The sequence below is a fragment of the Capsella rubella genome, unplaced genomic scaffold (assembly GCF_000375325.1).
Source record: "Capsella rubella cultivar Monte Gargano unplaced genomic scaffold, Caprub1_0 scaffold_4, whole genome shotgun sequence".
NCBI classification, from domain to species: Eukaryota; Viridiplantae; Streptophyta; class Magnoliopsida; order Brassicales; family Brassicaceae; genus Capsella; species Capsella rubella.
The window spans coordinates 7,122,217-7,140,107 of record NW_006238920.1 but is presented as its reverse complement, the minus strand read 5'-3'; the positions used below and the strand labels follow the sequence as shown (position 1 = coordinate 7,140,107).

At 36.1% G+C, this 17,891-nt stretch overlaps 8 protein-coding genes across 13 annotated transcripts; all 8 read right to left on the bottom strand.

Annotated features, from left to right (window-relative positions):
- Window positions 1–1,020: 1,020 nt before the first annotated feature.
- LOC17888687 (tropinone reductase homolog At2g29340) lies at window positions 1,021–2,347 on the bottom strand. 2 transcript variants are annotated; one of them, XM_023783999.1, is made up of 5 exons: window positions 2,210–2,347; window positions 1,921–2,128; window positions 1,626–1,842; window positions 1,443–1,549; window positions 1,021–1,348 (listed from the first exon to the last, which is right to left on the bottom strand). In XM_023783999.1, exons 1-5 carry the CDS (start codon window positions 2,272–2,274, stop codon window positions 1,157–1,159), a joined length of 789 nt encoding a protein of 262 aa, XP_023639767.1. In that variant the 5' UTR covers window positions 2,275–2,347; the 3' UTR covers window positions 1,021–1,156. The 2 variants fall into 2 exon arrangements, with proteins under 2 accessions (XP_023639767.1, XP_023639768.1); XM_023784000.1 differs by having other exon boundaries at window positions 1,921–2,135; window positions 2,206–2,263.
- A 171-nt stretch (window positions 2,348–2,518) lies between these two features.
- LOC17888287 (tropinone reductase homolog At2g29300) lies at window positions 2,519–4,244 on the bottom strand. Its single transcript, XM_023784001.1, has 6 exons — window positions 3,970–4,244; window positions 3,766–3,845; window positions 3,485–3,692; window positions 3,172–3,388; window positions 2,967–3,073; window positions 2,519–2,877 (listed from the first exon to the last, which is right to left on the bottom strand). The coding sequence occupies exons 2-6, from the start codon at window positions 3,828–3,830 to the stop codon at window positions 2,686–2,688; spliced, it is 789 nt and encodes a 262-aa protein (XP_023639769.1). The 5' UTR covers window positions 3,831–3,845; window positions 3,970–4,244; the 3' UTR covers window positions 2,519–2,685.
- A 165-nt stretch (window positions 4,245–4,409) lies between these two features.
- On the bottom strand, window positions 4,410–5,699 carry LOC17888285 (tropinone reductase homolog At2g29150). Its single transcript, XM_023784002.1, has 5 exons — window positions 5,587–5,699; window positions 5,291–5,498; window positions 4,972–5,185; window positions 4,768–4,874; window positions 4,410–4,674 (listed from the first exon to the last, which is right to left on the bottom strand). The coding sequence occupies exons 1-5, from the start codon at window positions 5,649–5,651 to the stop codon at window positions 4,483–4,485; spliced, it is 786 nt and encodes a 261-aa protein (XP_023639770.1). The 5' UTR covers window positions 5,652–5,699; the 3' UTR covers window positions 4,410–4,482.
- A 405-nt stretch (window positions 5,700–6,104) lies between these two features.
- On the bottom strand, window positions 6,105–7,742 carry LOC17887796 (tropinone reductase homolog At2g29290). The gene is made up of 5 exons (XM_023783998.1): window positions 7,307–7,742; window positions 6,995–7,202; window positions 6,671–6,887; window positions 6,488–6,594; window positions 6,105–6,376 (listed from the first exon to the last, which is right to left on the bottom strand). Exons 1-5 carry the CDS (start codon window positions 7,369–7,371, stop codon window positions 6,182–6,184), a joined length of 792 nt encoding a protein of 263 aa, XP_023639766.1. The 5' UTR covers window positions 7,372–7,742; the 3' UTR covers window positions 6,105–6,181.
- An 87-nt stretch (window positions 7,743–7,829) lies between these two features.
- Window positions 7,830–9,183, bottom strand: LOC17889299 (tropinone reductase homolog At2g29290). Of its 2 annotated transcripts, none has more exons than XM_006294753.2 (5): window positions 9,033–9,183; window positions 8,736–8,943; window positions 8,421–8,637; window positions 8,233–8,339; window positions 7,830–8,130 (listed from the first exon to the last, which is right to left on the bottom strand). In XM_006294753.2, the coding sequence occupies exons 1-5, from the start codon at window positions 9,095–9,097 to the stop codon at window positions 7,936–7,938; spliced, it is 792 nt and encodes a 263-aa protein (XP_006294815.1). In that variant the 5' UTR covers window positions 9,098–9,183; the 3' UTR covers window positions 7,830–7,935. The 2 variants fall into 2 exon arrangements, with proteins under 2 accessions (XP_006294815.1, XP_023639765.1); XM_023783997.1 differs by having other exon boundaries at window positions 8,056–8,149.
- A 2,229-nt stretch (window positions 9,184–11,412) lies between these two features.
- LOC17890335 (tropinone reductase homolog At2g29310) lies at window positions 11,413–12,822 on the bottom strand. The gene is made up of 5 exons (XM_023784111.1): window positions 12,696–12,822; window positions 12,386–12,593; window positions 12,063–12,279; window positions 11,883–11,989; window positions 11,413–11,786 (listed from the first exon to the last, which is right to left on the bottom strand). Exons 1-5 carry the CDS (start codon window positions 12,758–12,760, stop codon window positions 11,595–11,597), a joined length of 789 nt encoding a protein of 262 aa, XP_023639879.1. The 5' UTR covers window positions 12,761–12,822; the 3' UTR covers window positions 11,413–11,594.
- A 293-nt stretch (window positions 12,823–13,115) lies between these two features.
- Window positions 13,116–14,906, bottom strand: LOC111830983 (tropinone reductase homolog At2g29330-like). 3 transcript variants are annotated; one of them, XM_023784165.1, is made up of 6 exons: window positions 14,824–14,906; window positions 14,371–14,427; window positions 14,055–14,262; window positions 13,758–13,974; window positions 13,555–13,661; window positions 13,116–13,467 (listed from the first exon to the last, which is right to left on the bottom strand). In XM_023784165.1, the coding sequence occupies exons 2-6, from the start codon at window positions 14,406–14,408 to the stop codon at window positions 13,276–13,278; spliced, it is 762 nt and encodes a 253-aa protein (XP_023639933.1). In that variant the 5' UTR covers window positions 14,409–14,427; window positions 14,824–14,906; the 3' UTR covers window positions 13,116–13,275. The 3 variants fall into 3 exon arrangements, with proteins under 3 accessions (XP_023639933.1, XP_023639932.1, XP_023639934.1); XM_023784164.1 differs by lacking the exon at window positions 14,824–14,906 and having other exon boundaries at window positions 14,371–14,438; XM_023784166.1 differs by lacking the exon at window positions 14,824–14,906 and having other exon boundaries at window positions 14,055–14,266; window positions 14,370–14,427.
- Window positions 14,907–15,080: 174 nt separating this feature from the next.
- On the bottom strand, window positions 15,081–16,832 carry LOC111830982 (tropinone reductase homolog At2g29260, chloroplastic). 2 transcript variants are annotated; one of them, XM_023784161.1, is made up of 5 exons: window positions 16,559–16,832; window positions 16,257–16,464; window positions 15,932–16,148; window positions 15,689–15,795; window positions 15,081–15,546 (listed from the first exon to the last, which is right to left on the bottom strand). In XM_023784161.1, the coding sequence occupies exons 1-5, from the start codon at window positions 16,777–16,779 to the stop codon at window positions 15,358–15,360; spliced, it is 942 nt and encodes a 313-aa protein (XP_023639929.1). In that variant the 5' UTR covers window positions 16,780–16,832; the 3' UTR covers window positions 15,081–15,357. The 2 variants fall into 2 exon arrangements, with proteins under 2 accessions (XP_023639929.1, XP_023639930.1); XM_023784162.1 differs by having other exon boundaries at window positions 16,257–16,469; window positions 16,559–16,707.
- Window positions 16,833–17,891: the final 1,059 nt, after the last annotated feature.

Below are 17,891 nucleotides of genomic sequence, written 5' to 3'. Positions count from 1 at the left end.
GTGGATCAGATAAGTGTGTGGTGGAAATATTATGTAGCCTTAAGACAAGAGAGAACATGACTACAATATCTAAGTTAGTGGTCCCTCGCAAATCTTCGACCAATACTCACTCCATTTTTTCTTTTCAATAGCTTCACTCATAAAATACAACTGAAACTATAAGCAACAAAGAGGTGAACGTTACTTTCATACTTTTGACTTTTTGAGTTTTGAATGTGATAAATGATCTAAGTAATGATGGATGTTTAGTTGTCATGGTTTACTATGGGAAACATATTCCATGCACCATGCTTATCTCCTGGTTAGGTTTCTTGTTTGTATGAGGAATCAACAAAACAGAAAAAAAAAGACTCCTGGTTGATTACTTAATCACTTAAGCTTGCATATGGTAGTTAGAGAGAAAATGGCTAAATATCTAAGTTGATTAGTGGTCCTAACTACTAATCAAAGATGGAAAATATTATTCAAAATCTTCGTCCAAAATTTTACTCAGTTTCACTTAAGTTTTCTCACAAAAGAAAATAGATCAGATTAGAGAACATAATTTGGTTTAGATAACAACATTCTAGTGTGTTACAAAATTCTTAATACATTGATAGCTTCTAGTTGTTCATCGGCAGGTGCATAGATATAGGGTTTCCATCTTGATCTTGATCTTGAATCAGTTCTCCATATGATTTTTTGACTTCACAATTATATATTTTGTATAACATATAATAAGTGAAATAACTTTCAAGCTTTTGCATTCAGTTTTGGATAATTACAATAATTTTTTGTGCCACAGAGATGTCACATGATTAGATATTTCGGCTTGATCGACTAAAGTTTGTAAGTTGATTAGTGTCCAAGACCATCTTTTCATTTGAGTCCAAGTTTTACTCTGCTTTCGACTACTCTGTTTCTGCTATGCTTCATCTTTTTTTTCTTCTTATCTTGTTCATCCCGTTTTATAAATATTCATATCTTAATCATTGTATAACTCTAGAAAAGAGTACGCTTAGTTTCTTTTAAATAAGAATGTTGAGCTTCCCAAATGATCTACCATTATTCAAGCGATTTGCATAGGTGTTTCTCACTTGTGGAAAGAATCCACATAAGTATTACAAAGCCAATAAGGAGTTTAAGATATTACAACAAAATGGTAACATGATCATTCTCAAGCCTGCTGCTGATAAGAGAAGCCATTAACAGTGAAACCTCCATCAACACAAATGGTTTGACCAGTGATATAAGAAGCTGCAGGTAGGCACAAGAAGACCACTAGTGATGCAACTTCATTCGGCTCTCCACAACGGCCAAGTGGAATTCTACTCAACAATGCCTCCTTGACACTAACATCCTCAAGATACTTCAAGAATACACAATTAAGAAACTATTAGAAAAACTGAGGCTGTTATATTCACACAAAAAAAACATTTACAAAGTTGTCTTTGATTTATTACAGATTGACACATAGGAGTCGTGATAGCATTTGGCGCGACCGCATTAGCTCTTATGCCGTCTTTTGCCCATTCACATGCCAAATTCTTAGCTAGCTGAATCAAAGCTCCTATAAAACAATAAAAACAGCCCTTCTTGGTTAGTCAGTCTTGCAATGAACTGTCTCTAGTACAAACCATGTTTACCTTTAGTTAAACTATAAATGGATGCACCATCAAGTGATACAATCCCTGCAACAGAGGAAATAAAGACAATACTTCCATTGCCTGAAGCCTTCAAGAGAGGATGTGAAAGCTGGCTAAAATGAAAAGCAGCTTCCACATTTATTGACATGTGAAAAGAGAAGTCTTCTTCCACACATTCTGTTGTTGGCTTCCCACGAAGTACACCAACATTATTAACCTATAACATACATGCGTAGGCATTTTCATTAGATTTATATTAAGGAGTAGTACTATACTAAAGATCATTTTTACTTACTAGAATGTTGAGCTTGCCATCGAAAAGCGAGGAGACGGTTTGCATCAGATTTTCTCTCTCGGGACGAGAGCTTACATCACAGACTGAGCCACTCACTTGAAACCCTTTCTTTTCCCATTCGCTTAAACTTTGGTTAAGAAGAGTTTCAGATATGTCACATACATGGATTCTAGCTCCAAAACTAGCTAACTCCTCCACTATGGTATACCTAAACACTCTTGACCCATCAGGAAGCTAAACAGCAAACAGAAGTACAGAGCAAAGGGTAGAACAGAGAAGAAAGACGAACCCGATTCCGCTGGCTCCACCGGTGACAAGAGCAGTCATACTTTGAAGACTCCATCTTTTATCCATCTTTCTTGTTTCTTACTTGAATTAAAGTGACCAGGAATGCTAGAGAGTTTATATGTTATATAATGAATGTTGATCAATCAGTGTGTGGAGGCTAAATTATAATATACAAGTTAGTGGTCCAAAAAGACAACTGATACTACAAGATAGACTCGTGAATAAAGTACATTAAAAGTTTCCATGTCTTTATATAAAATAACAAAAATGCAACTGTTACCTTCATATTATTGATGTGACAAATGATGGATTGTTTAGTTGTCATGGTTTGATTACTCTTTGATATAGATTTAGTCTCTTATAACAATAACTTAAGTAAACTCTCTACAAGGGAGATAAACTCAACATAGGCTCTTATAATGTGAGAGTTTTTATTAGAGAGAACTCTTAAACAGACAAAACTTGAAAAGATCATTATCAAACTTGTGGCTGATAGGAGAAACCATTAACAGTGAGACCACCATCAACACAAATTGTTTGGCCGGTAATATAAGAAGCAGCTGGTAGACACAAGAAGACCACTAATGATGCAACCTCTCTTGGTTCTCCAGCCCGACCGAGTGGAGTTCTACTGAACAATCCCTCCTTGAAACCGATGTCTTCAAGATACTTCAAGAAAACAAAATTGGAATATGATTTAGAAGAACTGAGGCTGTTACATTTCAAGAATAAGAATGTAAAAGTCCTCTTTTTATTACAGGTTCAGCTGAAGGAGTCTTGATGATATTAGGCGCAACAGCATTAGCTCTTATGCCATCTTTTGCCCATTCACATGCCAAGTTTCTTGCTAACTGATTCAGAGCTCCTGTAAAATACTTGTATGAGGAATCAGCTCAAAAGAAAAACAAAAATCCTTGTTGATTACTTAATCTTGCATCTAGTAGTTACTAATGTTGTTCTTACCTTTTGTTAGACCATAAATGGATCCAACGGCAAAAGATAAAACCCCTGCAACTGAGGAAACAAAGATGATACTTCCATAGCCTGAACTCTTTAAGAGAGGATGTGAAAGTTGACAAAAATGGTAAGCAGCTTCCAAGTTTGTTGAGATATGGAAATCGAAATCGTCTCCCGTATACTCTGTTGTTTGCTTTCCACGAAGTACACCAACGTTATTAACCTATGTTGAACAAAAATAACATTTCCTTTTACAACATTTCTTTAAGAAAAAGAAAAATATGCTTAGTTGTGTTAGTAAATAAGCTCATTTACTAACAAAAATGTTGAGTTTGCCTTGGAAAAGTGAGGAGACAGTTTGAATCAGCTTTTCTCTCTCTGGACGAGATGATACATCACATAAGGAACCACTCACTTGAAACCCTTTCTTTTCCCATTCTCTTAAACTTTGATTAAGCTTAGCTTCAGATATGTCACATACATGGATTCTAGCTCCAAAACCAGCTAACTCCTCTACTACGGCATACCTAAACATTCCATAAACTTAAACTCCTAGGAATCTTGACCATTTAGGATGTTGAGTAGAAGAAGAAAACGAACCCGATTCCAGTGGCTGCACCGGTTACAAGAGCAGTCATGCCTTGAAGACTCCATCTTCTATCCATCTTTCTTGTATGTTACTAGCAACGACCAAAAATACAATGACTGTGGATCAGATAAGTCTAAACTACTATGTATGTTTGTACGTGTGGTTGATAAGTTATGTAGTTGTTATATAAAGATAATTTAAATTAAGCAGTGTACCAAGCAAAAATGGGTTTCTATAGTCAAAATCTTCGATAGCGACACCATCTGTCCATTGAGTCATCATTTTGCATAGGGATTGTAAAGCATAGTGTGATATCACTTGATTATGTCTTTGGGCTTGATCGAATAAGCTCCCAAGTTGATGAGTACTCTCGAAGCCCATCTTTCTTATTTAAGGCATGCTTTGATTTTACTGTATGTAGTATTAAGGCTAAACCAAACGAATCAAAGTCATCCATTTTATTGACTTTCAACTTGAAGATTTGCTAACTGATCATCATCAAGGTTTTAGTTAATTTTGGTATATTGTATATTATTCCTAAGTTTGGTAGGTAAAGACTAAAAGATTGCGTAGCTCCACAATCCTAAACCAATCCGAGTTAAGTTCACCAAGAAACGGAAGCGCAACACATAGAGAAAGTTGTACATGCATGGGGTTAAGGCAACTAATAAAGATGCTCATTAAATTCAAAGAATATAAATCACAACACACACAAGACACGACCTAGTTCAAGCCTTTGGTTTGTAAGAGAAACCGTTAATAGTGAAACCTCCATCAACACAAATGGTTTGACCTGTGATATAAGAAGCTGCAGGAAGACAAAGAAATGCCACAAGTGATGATACTTCATTTGGCTCTCCAACACGCCCCATCGGTGGCCTACTCTCCACTTGTTTCATAATCACTTTATCACCGAGAATCTGATAATTATGTTTCACTTATATTAAAAGTATCACGTAATATCACTTAATCAAAAATATACTTAAAAAATAATAATAGATTAATTGCCTCACTTCCTTAACCAATGGAGTTGCTATGACCCATGGACACACAGAGTTAACCCTTATGTTGTCACTTGCCCACTCGCATGCTAAGTTTCTTCCTAACTGATTCATAGCTCCTAAACCATAATGTGTTGCATCATTCACTGTTTGAATATTATCATAGTATATAGAAATATGTATATATTTCTATGATAAATATATACATATATATACCTTTAGTTGCTCCATAGATGGATGAACCGATATGCACAACTCCAGCAACAGAGGACATGAACACGATGCTCCCTAAACTTGAAGCTTTTAACAAAGGATGAGCCAGCTGTGAGATATGAAAACCCGACTCGAGATTTGTAGCCATCATAAACGAATAGTCTTCTGCTGTAACCTCTGTATTTGGCTTGACCATTAACGTTCCCGCATTGTTTACCTACGTATGTGTATGTATAGATACAACAACAAAAAAAACACTAAATTTTGGTTCTTGTACATCCATAGCCCAAGAAGGAGAAGCTTGATTAGATATTATACTTACGAGGATGTTGAGTTTTCCTTGGAAGACAGAGGAAACAGTTTCCATGAGCTTCTCTCGTTGGTCACGAGACGAAACGTCGCAGACAGAAGTGGTGACATGAAACCCTTTTGCTTGCCATTCACGTAAGCGTTCTTGAAGTTGAGTTTCGTCTCTGGCACATGTGTGGACTCTTGCTCCTAACATGGATAGTTCCTCCACCACAGCTTCCCTATTCAAGACACACACAAAAATGGTTAGTTCTTCGATAATTGAATATTCATTCACAACACAATAAAAGAGCATATAAAGGTACTTACCCGATGCCTTTAGAGCCACCGGTGACAAGAGCAGTCATACCTTGAAGACTCCATCTTTTATCCATTTTTCTTGTATCTCCTACTTGAAGTGACCAGAAATCCCATAGAATTTATATTTATGTATACAATGAATCTGGATCAGATAAGTGTGAATTCAATGATTATGTTTGTATGTGTGGTCGAAATATTTTGTAGCCATATAAGAGAGAACATGAAAAAACATATCCAAGATAGTGGTCCCAAACTAAACTTATTAAGTGCTCTCACCAAGAAGCTGCAACTAGTAGTCAATATATGGTTCACAAATTTTATAAAACCATTCTTGTGTGTTCCATCTATCTTATTTGAGTCTAAGTTATGTTCTGCTTTTTTGCTACTTTATTTTACAAGGCTTACTCTGTGTTATAGGAAACATCTTCTTGCAAGGTTTCTTGTTTTACATACATTCATTGTATGACTTTATAAGGTAATGCTTAGTTTCTTTAGAGAGAATTTTGTTGGAAGTGCCACTTTTGAAATAAAACTCAACAAAACTGCCACTTTTACGTCTTTTGGCATATCAGGAAATGAGAAAAGTACCCTTAAATAAAGAGAATCAAAAGTCTTTTGGCTGATAGGAGAAGCCATTAACAGTGAGACCACCATCAACGCAAATGCTCTGACCAGTAATATATGAAGCTGCAGGTAGACACAAGAAAGCCACAAGTGATGCAACTTCATTCGGCTCTCCAACACGACCAAGTGGAGTTCTACTTATCACTTCTTTTTTAATCTCTCCTTCTTCAAGAAGCTATCATATTTTCACAATACTTGAAACTTAAAATCAAAAGTAACAAATGGACAAAAGTAATATTAAAGTCAGTAGTACTAAACTACTAATTAAGAAGAAAATAGGCCTTACATCTTTAGCTAAAGGAGTTGCTATATACCATGGGCAAACAGCATTAGTCCTAATGCTATCTTCCGCCCATTCGCAAGCTAAGTTTCTAGCCAGCTGATTCATGGCTCCTGAAATGTGTTTGTATATACTTGCATAAGAATCATAACGCAAGGAAACATTGTTTCAAAAGAGTATATACAGTACCTTTGGTTACTCCTTGGATGGATCCAACATTGGCATGCACTAATCCAGTAATGGAGGACATGAGCACGATGCTCCCTGAGGTTGATGCTTTCAACAAAGGGTGTGAGAGTTGTGAGAGATGAAAAGCTGACTCGAGATTTGTAGCCATTATGAACGAATACTCTTCTCCTGTAAACTCTGTAGTCGGCTTGACTATAAAGTTTCCTACATTGTTTACCTATATATGTATAGATAGATAGATAGATACAAAACAAAACAAAACATTAAATTTGGTTCTTGTACATCCCAAGCCTAATAAGGAGAAGCTTATATATGTATACTTACCAAAATGTTGAGTTTTCCTTGGAAGAGAGAGGAAACGGTTTCCATGAGTTTCTCTCGTTGCTCACGGGAAGAAACATCGCAGATAGAAGTGGAAACCTGAAACCCTTTTGCTTGCCATTCACGTAATCGTTCTTGAAGCTGAGTTTCATCTCTTGCACATGTGTGGACTCTTGCTCCCAGCATTGATAGTTCCTCCACCACAGCTTTCCTATTCACGACACAAACAAACATAGTAAGTGACTTGGTTTCTTCTTCCATACCTACTAGACATATCACAATACAATAAAAGAGCATATACAAATAGGGACTGACCCGATTCCTTTAGTGCCACCGGTCACAAGAGCAGTCATACCTTGAAGACTCCATCTTTTATCCATTTTTTCTTTTAATTTTTACTTGCAGTGACTAGAAATGCCACTGATCTTATGTATACAATGAATTTCTATAAGATAAGTGTGAATTTGTATGTGTGGTGGAAATATTATGTAGTCGTGTGAGAGAACAATGACTTAAGTATGTGTAAGATAAGTAGTCAATATGGTTCACAAATTTTATAAACACATTTTTTGTGTTTTCCAAAAGTCTTTTGGACTTGATCGACTAAGATTCATAAGTTGATGAGTGTCGAAGCCCCATCTTTTTTGTTTGAGTCTAAGCTGTGACATGCTTTTTCATACTTTGTTTTTTGCAAGGCTTACTCTGTGTTATAGGAAACATCTTCTTGCAAGGTTTCTTGTTTTACCAATACCCTCAAAGCTAACCACCCATTGTATGACTTTATAAGGTAATGCTTAGTTTCTTTAGACAAATTTTATTGGAAGTGCCACTTTTGAAATTAAACTCAACCAAACTGCCACTTTTGATTATTCCTTTCTAGAAATGCCACTTTGATGTCTTTTGGCATATTAGGAAATGAGAAAAGTACCCTTAAATAAAGAGATTCAAATGTCTTTTGGCTGATAGGAGAAGCCATTAACAGTGAGACCTCCATCAATACAAATGCTCTGACCAGTAATATATGAAGCGGCAGGTAGACACAAGAAAGCCACAAGTGATGCAACTTCATTGGGCTCTCCAACACGACCAAGAGGAGTCCTACTCACCACTTCTTTTATAATCTCTCCTTCTTTAAGAAGCTAACATATTTTCACAATACTTGAAACTTAAAATCAAATGTAACAATGGACAAAGTTAATATTAAAATCAATAGTACTAATTAAGGAGCAAGTTGGCCTTACATCGTTAACCAAAGGAGTTGCGATATACCATGGACATACAGCGTTAGTCCTAATGCTGTCTCTCGCCCATTCGCAAGCTAAGTTTCTAGCTAGCTGATTCATGGCTCCTGAAATGTGTTTGTATACACTTGCATAAAGAATTATAACGCAAGGAAACGTTGTTTCAAAAGAGTATATATATACAATACCTTTCGTTATTCCATAGATGGATCCAACATTGGCATGCACTAGTCCGGCTATTGAGGACATGAGCACGATGCTCCCTGAGCCTGATGCTTTCAACAAAGGGTGTGAGAGTTGTGAGAGATGAAAAGCTGACTCGAGATTTGTAGCCATTATAAGCGAATATTCTTCTCCTGTATACTCTGTAGTCGGCTTGACTATAAAGGTTCCTACATTGTTTACCTACATATCATATATATGGATAGATACAACACAAACATTAAATTTGGTTCTTGTACATCCCAAGCCCAATAAGGAGAAGCTTATATATGTATACTTACCAAAATGTTGAGTTTGCCTTGGAAGAGAGAGGAAACAGTTTCCATGAGCTTCTCTCGTTGCTCACGAGAAGTTACATCGCAGGTAGAAGTGGAAACCTGAAACCCTTTTGCTTGCCATTCACGTAATCGTTCTTGAAGCTGAGTTTCATCTCTTGCACATGTGTGGACTCTTGCTCCCAGCATTGATAGTTCCTCCACCACAGCTTCCCTGTTCAAGACACACACACAAACCTTGTTAACTAGTTCTTCCATGAATAAATATAACAACACAATAAAAGAGCATGTAAATGTACTGACCCGATGCCTTTAGTGCCACCGGTCACAAGAGCAGTCATACCTTGAAGACTCCATCTTTTATCCATTTTTTCTTGTAATCTTACTTGCACTGACCAGACATGCCACTGATTTTATGTATACAATGAATTTGTATAAGATAAGTGTGTATGTGTATGTGTGGTGGAAATATTATGTAGTCGTGTGAGAGAACAATGACTTAAATATATGTAAGATAAGTGGTCCGACCAATACTTACTCCTTTGTCTTTTTCAAAATGGATATGCTTTTTCAAAATAACTTCTATTACAGCACATGGATAGGGTTCAAAGTTTGTAAGGATTTTTTTTTTTTTTGGGAAGATGTTGGATCTTGACTTTTCTAAGATATCTTTTGTAAAAGAGAAGAAATTAAAGGAAATAACTTTCACTTTTGATTTGTGATGGCTCTTTTACAATAGAGACCTCTCTCCATCATTGCATAGGGATTGTGATGTCACATATATAATTAAGTCTTGGCCTTGATCGACTAAGATTCGTAAGTTGATGAGTGTGGAAGCTTATCTTTATGATTTAAGTCTAAGTTTTGCTCTGCTTGTTCCTACTTTTTTTTATTTTTACAAAGCTTACTCTTCGTAATCGAATCTTCTTGTTTTACCAATACTCAAAGCACTGACCCATTGTATGACTTCATAAAATAAGAGTTAACAATTTGTCTAAAATATGGACTTCATAGGACTTAGCAATTGAGACAAGAACAAAGATACAAACTTTGATTGTTAGAACTCTCTATAATCGTTATCAAGCCGATTTGATATTGAGCTTATCCATGCGAGCTCTGATGTACGCGAGATGCTCATCTTCAGGAGGGATACATTTCTTGATAACATCATTCCCCGACAATTTCTTAACCCATCTATGAATCTCCGGGAACTTCTCCACCGGAACAACCTTAACACCGAGGAGATCCTCCGTCCTTATAATCCAAAACGCCACCAACGTCGCCACAATATCCACCAACCCTAAAGTTTTCTTTAGATTATTTTAAAATTCACTAAAGAAAACTTTGAAATCTCGCAGGGTTAGTAAAATCATACAAATTTGAGATAAGGCAAGTACAGTAAAACTTCTATAAATTAATAATGTTGGGACCATGAAAATCTATTAATTTATAAAGGTTTTAATTTATCGATAAATTAATAATTATTAATTTATAGAGAGATTTTCTTAATTTGGAAAATTTTTCAAAAAAATATTCAAAAATAAACTCTAACAAAAACTAATGTGGCTATATATATATATATATATATTTTGAAACTTTTACCTAATTATTAATTTATAATATTGATGGGACTATATATTTACAAAAGATTTTCAAAAAAGTTATTATCTTATTATTTTATCAAAATATGTCTAAAATTACACTGGTCCAGAGAAATTTATTAATTTATAGAGAGTATTAATTTATCGAGTATTAATTTATAAAGGTTATACTGTATTAGTGTGATGGTTTGATTTATTGGGCTTTTCGTCTGGCCCAAAAGAAAAAGAAAAGAAAACAACTACTTATAAATAAATAAGTCTAAGGGAACGAGAGAAGACAGAGTTATTTTTTTCCTAATCAATTAATATCCAAAAGCTATGGGAGAACGCATATTAATAACCTTCATGCTTCCGAAGGGTGTTCGATGCGACGCTTGTGGTAATAAAATGTATACGGGCACCAGATTCACCAATATTCGTGCAGAAGAAGTTACTGACGAGACGTACCTAGGGATTCTTTATAGGTATCACATCCCCTGCACCAACTGCTCTGTTGAGGTGAAGATTAAGAGAGATCCAAACAACTTTGATTTTGTTGCCGAACCAGGAGCAACTTTACTTTATAATTGGCGAGATGATATCTAGGGTTTCCAATCTTTAGGTTTTCATATCCACTAGGCCAACACCTCTTCTCAAGTGAAGGTTCAGAGCGATCCAAAAAACTCCGAGTCAGGAGCAACTTTACTTTATAATATCATATTCTCGAATTAGTATTCTCGAATTAGAATGAGACGATTTTCTTACTAGTTAGGTTTTTATTTTTATTTAAGTCTAAGTTTTGCTCTACTTGTTCCTACTTTTTTCTTTTTACAAAGCTTACTCTTCGTAATCGAATCTTCTTGTTTTATCAATACTCAAAGCACTGACCCATTGTATGACTTCATAAAATAAGTATCCTTTGTTTCGTTAGAGTAACTAAAACGAATGTTGAGCTTGCCATCCAACATCGTTGTGGCGATTCGCATCAAGTGCTTTTTCTCTCTCTCGTGACAAAGAGTATGCATCACATATTAAACCATTAAAACCTTCCCTATAAAATGTGATAGATCAAAGTTTTAGATAGGTTACAACTTACAAGGCCATTAGAGAGCTTAAGATATTTAGAAATAACGTAAAAAAGGCCATCCCCAAGCCTCTTGCTGATAAGAGAAGCCACTAATAACAGTGAAACGTCCATCAATACAAATGGTTTGACCCGTTAGATAAGACGCTGCAGGTAAACACAGAAAAGACACAACTGGTAAAGACTTGAACTAGACCATTCTCAAGCATGTGGCTTATAGGATAAGCCATTAACAGTGAGCCCTCCATCAACACAAATAGTTTGACCAGTTATGTAAGAAGCTGCAGGTAGACACAAGAAGACCACTAGTGATGCAACTTCATTCGGCTCACCAGCGCGACCAAGTGGAGTTCTACTGAGCAATCCCTCTATGAAACTTAGGTCTTCAAGATACTTTAAGAATACACAAATTGAGAAATTATTAGAGGGTTTGATGTTGTTATATCAACAAAAAAAAAAACATGTATAAAAATTGTCTTTGTTATATACAGATTGAGCCATAGGAGTCTTGATGATATTCGGCGCAACAGCATTGGCTCTTATTCTGTCTTTTGCCCATTCACATGCCAAATTTCTTGCTAGCTGATTCAGAGCTCCTGTAATATAAACTCCTTGATGAGTCAGTGTTGCAATTAACCATCTCTTGTACTTAGAAACTGTGGTTATTACCTTTCGTTAGACTATAAATGGATCCACAATCAAGTGATACAATCCCTGTAATAGAGGAAATAAAGACGATACTTCCATTGCCTGAAGCCTTTAAGAGAGGATGTGAAAGCTGGCTAAAATGAAAAGCAGCTTCCACATTTGTTGAGATATGTAAAGTCCAATCATATTCGACATATTCTGTTGTTGGCTTCCCACGAAGTACCCCTACGTTATTAACCTAAATATGGAGTTTCCATAATAACTATGTTAAAGCTCTCCTTGGAGATATATGTTTGGTTCTTGTAGAACACAAGCCTGATGAGGAAAAGCATATATAGACGTACGAGGATGTTGAGTTTCCCTTGGAAGAGAGAGGAAACTTTTTCCATGAGATTCTCTCGTTGGTCACGAGAAGAAACGTCGCAGACAGAAGTGGTGACCTGAAACCCTTTTTCTTGCCATTCACGTAAGCATTCTTGAAGCTGAGTTTCGTCTCTGGCACATGTGTGGACTCTTGCTCCAAACATAGATAGTTCCTCCACCACAGCTTTCCTATTCACGACACAAACAAACATAGTTAGTGACTTGGTTTCTTCTTCCATATCTACTAAATATCACAATACAATAAAAGAGCATATACAAATAGGGACTGACCCGATTCCTTTAGTGCCACCGGTCACAAGAGCAGTCATACCTTGAAGACTCCATCTTTTATCCATTTTTCTTTTATGTTGTAGTGGCCAAAGTGCTATTTTGTGTGGTGGAAATATTAAGAGAGAATCTGAAAACAACATCTAAGAAATATTAGTGGTCCGGAGCAAAACATGGCCTTAATGTCTTTTTCGTTGATTGCAATTTTAAATGGCCTTAGTTTCTTTTGTAAAACTTTCTAACAACTTTTAATTTTTTTTTTTATATTTCATCCGTAGTATTTTCCACACTTAAGATAAGCTTCAAAGTTGGTAAGACTTTTCTTCTCGATTGGAGTAGAAAAGTAAAAAGTGGCTCTCATACCATTGGCGAGACAGATAATGGATCTTGACTTTGTAATGTCATCTTTTGTCGAACAGAGAATAAATCTATCACTCATTGTAGTTTGGTAGAAGATGTAACATATTTTGGGTGTACAATTATAAGATGTATGATGTTTTAAGACACTCGTATATTTATGCACTATACTGCGTTTTATTTGTTTTACTGTGTTTCATTGGACTGACAACATACAATACTTGGCTCAAGCATGTGGCTGGTAGGAGAAGCCATTTACAGTGAGACCTCCGTCAATACAAACGGTCTGACCAGTTATATATGAAGCTGCAGGTAGACACAAAAAAGCCACAAGTGATGCAACCTCTCTTGGTTCTCCTGCTCGACCAAGTGGAGTTCTACTAAACAATGCCTCTTTGTAATTGGTGTCACCAAGATACTTCAAGAAACAAAATTAAGAGATGATTAAAGGGATTGATGTTGTTAACTTTATTAAAGATTATGTTTTGTTTTTTTTTTTCCTTACAGCTTGAGCGAGAGCAGTGTTGATAAAATTAGGGGCAACAGCGTTGGCTCTTATTCCATCTCTCGCCCATTCACATGCCAAGTTTCTTGCTAGCTGATTCAGAGCTCCTAGACATACACATACAAAAAGATATGTATATTTGTAATAGTGAAACACATACATAGATCCAGTATTGCTAATAATACTTGGAGCAGTCTATGTACCTTTGGTTAAACCATAGATGGAACCACAGTCAATTGATACCACCCCTGCCATAGAGGAAATGAAAACAATGTTTCCAGAGTCTGAAGCCTTTAGGAGAGGATGCGAAAGCTGGCTAAGATGAAAAGCAGACTCCACGTTTGTTGACATAAGGAAGGAGAAATCATCTTCCACATATTCTGTTGTTGGCTTTGTGACAATCGCGCCAGCGTTGTTCACCTATGTTGAATCAAAAGAGTTAAACAACTATCATGTTCACTGCATATAACTTAGCTTCTTGAAATTAAAAATTTACTTACAAGAATGTTAAGCTTGCCATCAAATAGTGAGGAGATGGTTTGCATGAGTGTTTCCCTCTCCGGACGAGAGGATACATCACATTTTGAACCACTCACTTGAAACCCTCTCTTTTCCCATTTGCTTAAATTTGCTTTGAGCAGCGTTTCAGATATGTCGCAGACATGGATTTTGGCCCCAAAACTGGCTAGCTCCTCTACTATGGCATGCCTAAACCATTCCACAAACATAAATTCCATGAAATCTTGATCATTTTGGATGCAAAATAGCTGCAGGAAAATACGGTAAGAATATGATAAAGAGAAGCGAAAAGCAAACCCGATTCCTCCTGCTCCGCCGGTCACAAGAGCAGTCATACCTTGAAGACTCCATCTGCTGCTATCCATCATTATCTATGACTTATCACTAACCAAAGATTCTACAGATAATATATATAGGAAATATCAAATGTGATAAACATTGGCCAACTCATTATAGTGACAACTGCATAGTTTGACTGACACGTAAATAACAGAAGATACCATCCTTTGACACCAATGCTGAGGACAAAAATCTCCCATCATCAATTATGACAGTATCATGAGAGCTAAATCTTCCAGTATATGTTTAGGAATTGGACCACAGTTCTAAATAATTAAAGCCCACTCGTATAACGCATATGAATATTGCATACTTGCAATACATCTGCTGACGCAACTAATAATTGCCTCAAGTCCTAGAATTTCAAACCAAACCAGACACTGCATCACATATTGAGACACTAAAACACACCTTTAGGTATCCACAGCCGGAGCCGAGGCTTCTCTCTTAAACCATTATATATCCCCGCCACATTCTTTTTGGCCAAAGTGGATAATGTAGATACTGAACTCTCATTCACTACAAGCATACAGTTTTAAGAATCTTCAAGAAACAAACCATTGAGGATAGCAAGAAGAAGACGGATCCAATCCATCAGGCACTGCAAGAGAACTTAGAAAGATACTTATCTAAACTACATTTACACATAATGAAAGTCAACACCAAGAAAGGATGACACAGAATACAAGCAACTGAACAACACTCTTGGACAAAACATACGTTTCTTTTATCATAAAAGTAATAACATGAAAAGTTCCAAACAGCTTTCCACCACATCAACATCAAAATAATAACTAATAGATACCGGAAACTTAATCCTGCCATCAGTAAAGCAGAAGGCAGAAAGCTGTTAAGTCTCATATGAGGAATTTTCTTTAAGGAGAAACAAGATATACTAAAGATCAAAGTAAGGATCCCAAGGAAACTATAAAACGACAGAGTGGCCTAGGCATGTTGTGGGGAAAAACCATTTATTGACATTCCTCCATCAACACAAATAATCTGCCCTGTAATATATGATGATGCAGGTAGGCATAAAAAAGCAACTGCAGAAGACACCTCTCTTGGTTCACCAAGCCGACCAAGAGGAGTTATTGAGTAGACTTCTTCAAGGTAGTCTTTGTTACTAAGGACCTGAGACCAAAAGGTGTGAATCATCAATCGAGCCTAAGATATGTTGCAAACATATTCACTTAGTCTTTATCATTTTGAAGTTCATCTCTAAGTGTTTATGTTGCAAAATATAGCTACGGCTTATGAGTCCACAGAAAATTACTTGCTCCACCATAGATGTTTTGATATACCACGGGGCAACAGCATTGACCCTTATATTGTCCTTGGCCCACTCACAAGCCAAGCTTCTCGTAAGTTGATTAATTGCTCCTAAAACACAAAGGGAAACAAAAAGAACCAAATTCTCTTATTGGTTAATTGATCCTCATAAAACATCTTGGTATAACCTGAATTAACAAATGATGCATAAGATGAGATCTTTCTTTGTTCTAGACAAAGTAAATACCTTTGGTTGCAGATTGCACCGACATATTCTTGAGCGAGACAAATCCAGAAACAGAGGAAATGGAAACAGCACTTCCAGCCTCAGATGCTCTAAGCAACGGATAAGCAAGTTGACATAAATTAAAAACCGACTCAAAATTCGTCGACATGAGAGTCGAAAATTCTCCAGCTGTAAACTCCACCATTGGTTTTCTAATGTTTGTCCCAACATTGTTAACCTAAAAGCATCAAAATTTGAAGACAAAATCTTTTTAGAATTGTTCTCACAGACAATACAACGAACACTTTATGTGCACAATCACCGAGTAACAACACAAGAGCCTTACGAGGATATGAAGCTTCCCGTCAAAGACAGATGACACAGTCTCCATTAAAGCCTCTCGCTGACCTCGATCAGAGACATCACAGACCGAGCCAGCAATTCGTAAACCAGAACTGTTCCAATCTCTCAAACAATTCTCTAGCTCACTCTCATTCCGAGCGCAAGTGTGAACCTTTGCTCCAAGACCAGCCAGTTCCTCAACAATCGCACGCCTGTACTTAAACAGTAACACACACTCGTCTCAGGAATTGCGTTTAATAAAAGGCTCGCACTTTTGAGATTGGAAAGACGTGAAGAGAGACAAACCCAATTCCACGAGTCCCGCCGGTGACAAGAGCAGACTTCCCTTGTAGAGACCATCTCTCGGAGCTCTGCGTTGCGCAACGGACGTGGACGGAAGATGCTGAGGATTGTTGGGTTTGTAGTTTTATGTGTTTGATAGAGAGGTACAAGTGAGGTTTAAAGGAAGAAGAAGAAGCTAGAAAGTGAAGGTTTTGAGGTGGATTCGTGTACAAATGAGACGCCATTGATGTAGTAGAGCAGAGGTATTGTTTCAGCTTTCAAAGTGTTGACCTTTATGTATTAGCATTGCCTCTAACTGTTATATAAAACTGAAAAATGGAATCACACTTACATTTTTCAAAAACTCAAGTGTGTATAATAAAACTTATAATTGCATATTAATTTTATTTTATTTGATGAAGAATTTACCAAATTGCATGTTAATTGAACAAATCAATCTTGTAAAATTGGAAAAAATAAGTTATGATTTTGACAAATATTGTTGGAACAAATAACTTGATCTCCCAAAGAAAAAAGTGTTAATTAACAATGAACTTTAAAATATTAACATTCGTATAAGTTATAACATAAACAATTGTTCTTTTGATTTGAAATTGTAATCATAACTAAAAAAAAAAAAAATTGGTTGTGTTGTTGCAATTATTTATTAGAGAGAATATTATTGGAGGAAAGTCCTTATTCCTAATGACATTTTCAATGTGCTGTATGTATATTAATAAAATGGTTTGTTTAGCAAATGTATAAAGAAAACTTAGAAAAGTCAAATACTCACATGAGTTTTGAAGAGGTTTAAAGAGGAAACAGTCGAGTTATCAGGAAACTCTATAAAAAGAGATAGCATATTAGCAATGAACATATAAGTAACTTCAATGGTGATTACCTCCAAATCTATAGCTTTATCAATAATCTTCCCTATTAGACCTAGTTTCTTGTATTAAAACTGAAAACTAATAAGTTTCTAAACCATGGCATCTTCGGAGCTAATCTCTTAAAGTTCGGCTCATCCACGATCTACCTAAGTGGGCTCTTGGAGCTGACTAATACTTCGATGAGGCAAATGAGTAAAGCTTTAATTTTATGGCTTTCCCATACTCTTCTTAAATCGTAACTCTTCAGATTTAGTGTGTTTTGAGACTAAATCATGACTAATTTAAACTTTATGCCCAACACATTAGCAAAATGTTCATGAGTTTTCTGAATACACAATAACAAAAAGTTGACATTTTCTCGTTTATATAACCGATCTATGGAACAAAAGATTGCATGAAAACTTCTCTTAGTTTTGCAATTTATAATTATTTTTGCATCAAACTCCTCAACTTTTCCATAAGAATTG

Excerpts from the sequence above, each read along its gene's own strand:
- LOC17888687 (XM_023783999.1), bottom strand. The coding sequence starts at position 2,274 with ATGGATAAAAGATGGAGTCTTCAAAGTATGACTGCTCTTGTCACCGGT. Across the intron at positions 2,129-2,209 it reads GGTGGAGCCAGCGGAATCGG|GTATACCATAGTGGAGGAGT; the intron begins GTTCGTCTTTCT and ends AAGAGTGTTTAG. Across the intron at positions 1,349-1,442 it reads CGACTCCTATGTGTCAATCT|TATCTTGAGGATGTTAGTGT; the intron begins GTAATAAATCAA and ends GTATTCTTGAAG.
- LOC17888287 (XM_023784001.1), bottom strand. The coding sequence starts at position 3,830 with ATGGATAGAAGATGGAGTCTTCAAGGCATGACTGCTCTTGTAACCGGT. Across the intron at positions 3,074-3,171 it reads CATTTATGGTCTAACAAAAG|GAGCTCTGAATCAGTTAGCA; the intron begins GTAAGAACAACA and ends AGTATTTTACAG. Across the intron at positions 2,878-2,966 it reads AGACTCCTTCAGCTGAACCT|TATCTTGAAGACATCGGTTT; the intron begins GTAATAAAAAGA and ends GTTTTCTTGAAG.
- LOC17888285 (XM_023784002.1), bottom strand. The coding sequence starts at position 5,651 with ATGGATAAAAGATGGAGTCTTCAAGGTATGACTGCTCTTGTCACCGGT. Across the intron at positions 5,499-5,586 it reads GGTGGCTCTAAAGGCATCGG|GGAAGCTGTGGTGGAGGAAC; the intron begins GTAAGTACCTTT and ends TGTCTTGAATAG. Across the intron at positions 5,186-5,290 it reads AAGGAAAACTCAACATCCTC|GTAAACAATGCGGGAACGTT; the intron begins GTAAGTATAATA and ends ACACATACGTAG.
- LOC17887796 (XM_023783998.1), bottom strand. The coding sequence starts at position 7,371 with ATGGATAAAAGATGGAGTCTTCAAGGTATGACTGCTCTTGTGACCGGT. Across the intron at positions 7,203-7,306 it reads GGTGGCACTAAAGGAATCGG|GAAAGCTGTGGTGGAGGAAC; the intron begins GTCAGTCCCTAT and ends TGTCGTGAATAG. Across the intron at positions 6,377-6,487 it reads CAACTCCTTTAGCTAAAGAT|CTTCTTGAAGAAGGAGAGAT; the intron begins GTAAGGCCTATT and ends AAAATATGATAG.
- LOC17889299 (XM_006294753.2), bottom strand. The coding sequence starts at position 9,097 with ATGGATAAAAGATGGAGTCTTCAAGGTATGACTGCTCTTGTGACCGGT. Across the intron at positions 8,340-8,420 it reads CATCTATGGAATAACGAAAG|GAGCCATGAATCAGCTAGCT; the intron begins GTATTGTATATA and ends AACACATTTCAG. Across the intron at positions 8,131-8,232 it reads CAACTCCTTTGGTTAACGAT|CTTCTTAAAGAAGGAGAGAT; the intron begins GTAAGGCCAACT and ends AAAATATGTTAG.
- LOC17890335 (XM_023784111.1), bottom strand. The coding sequence starts at position 12,760 with ATGGATAAAAGATGGAGTCTTCAAGGTATGACTGCTCTTGTGACCGGT. Across the intron at positions 12,594-12,695 it reads GGTGGCACTAAAGGAATCGG|GAAAGCTGTGGTGGAGGAAC; the intron begins GTCAGTCCCTAT and ends TGTCGTGAATAG. Across the intron at positions 12,280-12,385 it reads AAGGGAAACTCAACATCCTC|GTTAATAACGTAGGGGTACT; the intron begins GTACGTCTATAT and ends CTCCATATTTAG.
- LOC111830983 (XM_023784164.1), bottom strand. The coding sequence starts at position 14,438 with ATGGATAGCAGCAGATGGAGTCTTCAAGGTATGACTGCTCTTGTGACC. Across the intron at positions 14,263-14,370 it reads GGCGGAGCAGGAGGAATCGG|GCATGCCATAGTAGAGGAGC; the intron begins GTTTGCTTTTCG and ends GGAATGGTTTAG. Across the intron at positions 13,662-13,757 it reads CATCTATGGTTTAACCAAAG|GAGCTCTGAATCAGCTAGCA; the intron begins GTACATAGACTG and ends GTGTATGTCTAG.
- LOC111830982 (XM_023784161.1), bottom strand. The coding sequence starts at position 16,779 with ATGGCGTCTCATTTGTACACGAATCCACCTCAAAACCTTCACTTTCTA. Across the intron at positions 16,465-16,558 it reads GGCGGGACTCGTGGAATTGG|GCGTGCGATTGTTGAGGAAC; the intron begins GTTTGTCTCTCT and ends GTTTAAGTACAG. Across the intron at positions 15,796-15,931 it reads GGTGCAATCTGCAACCAAAG|GAGCAATTAATCAACTTACG; the intron begins GTATTTACTTTG and ends TTTGTGTTTTAG.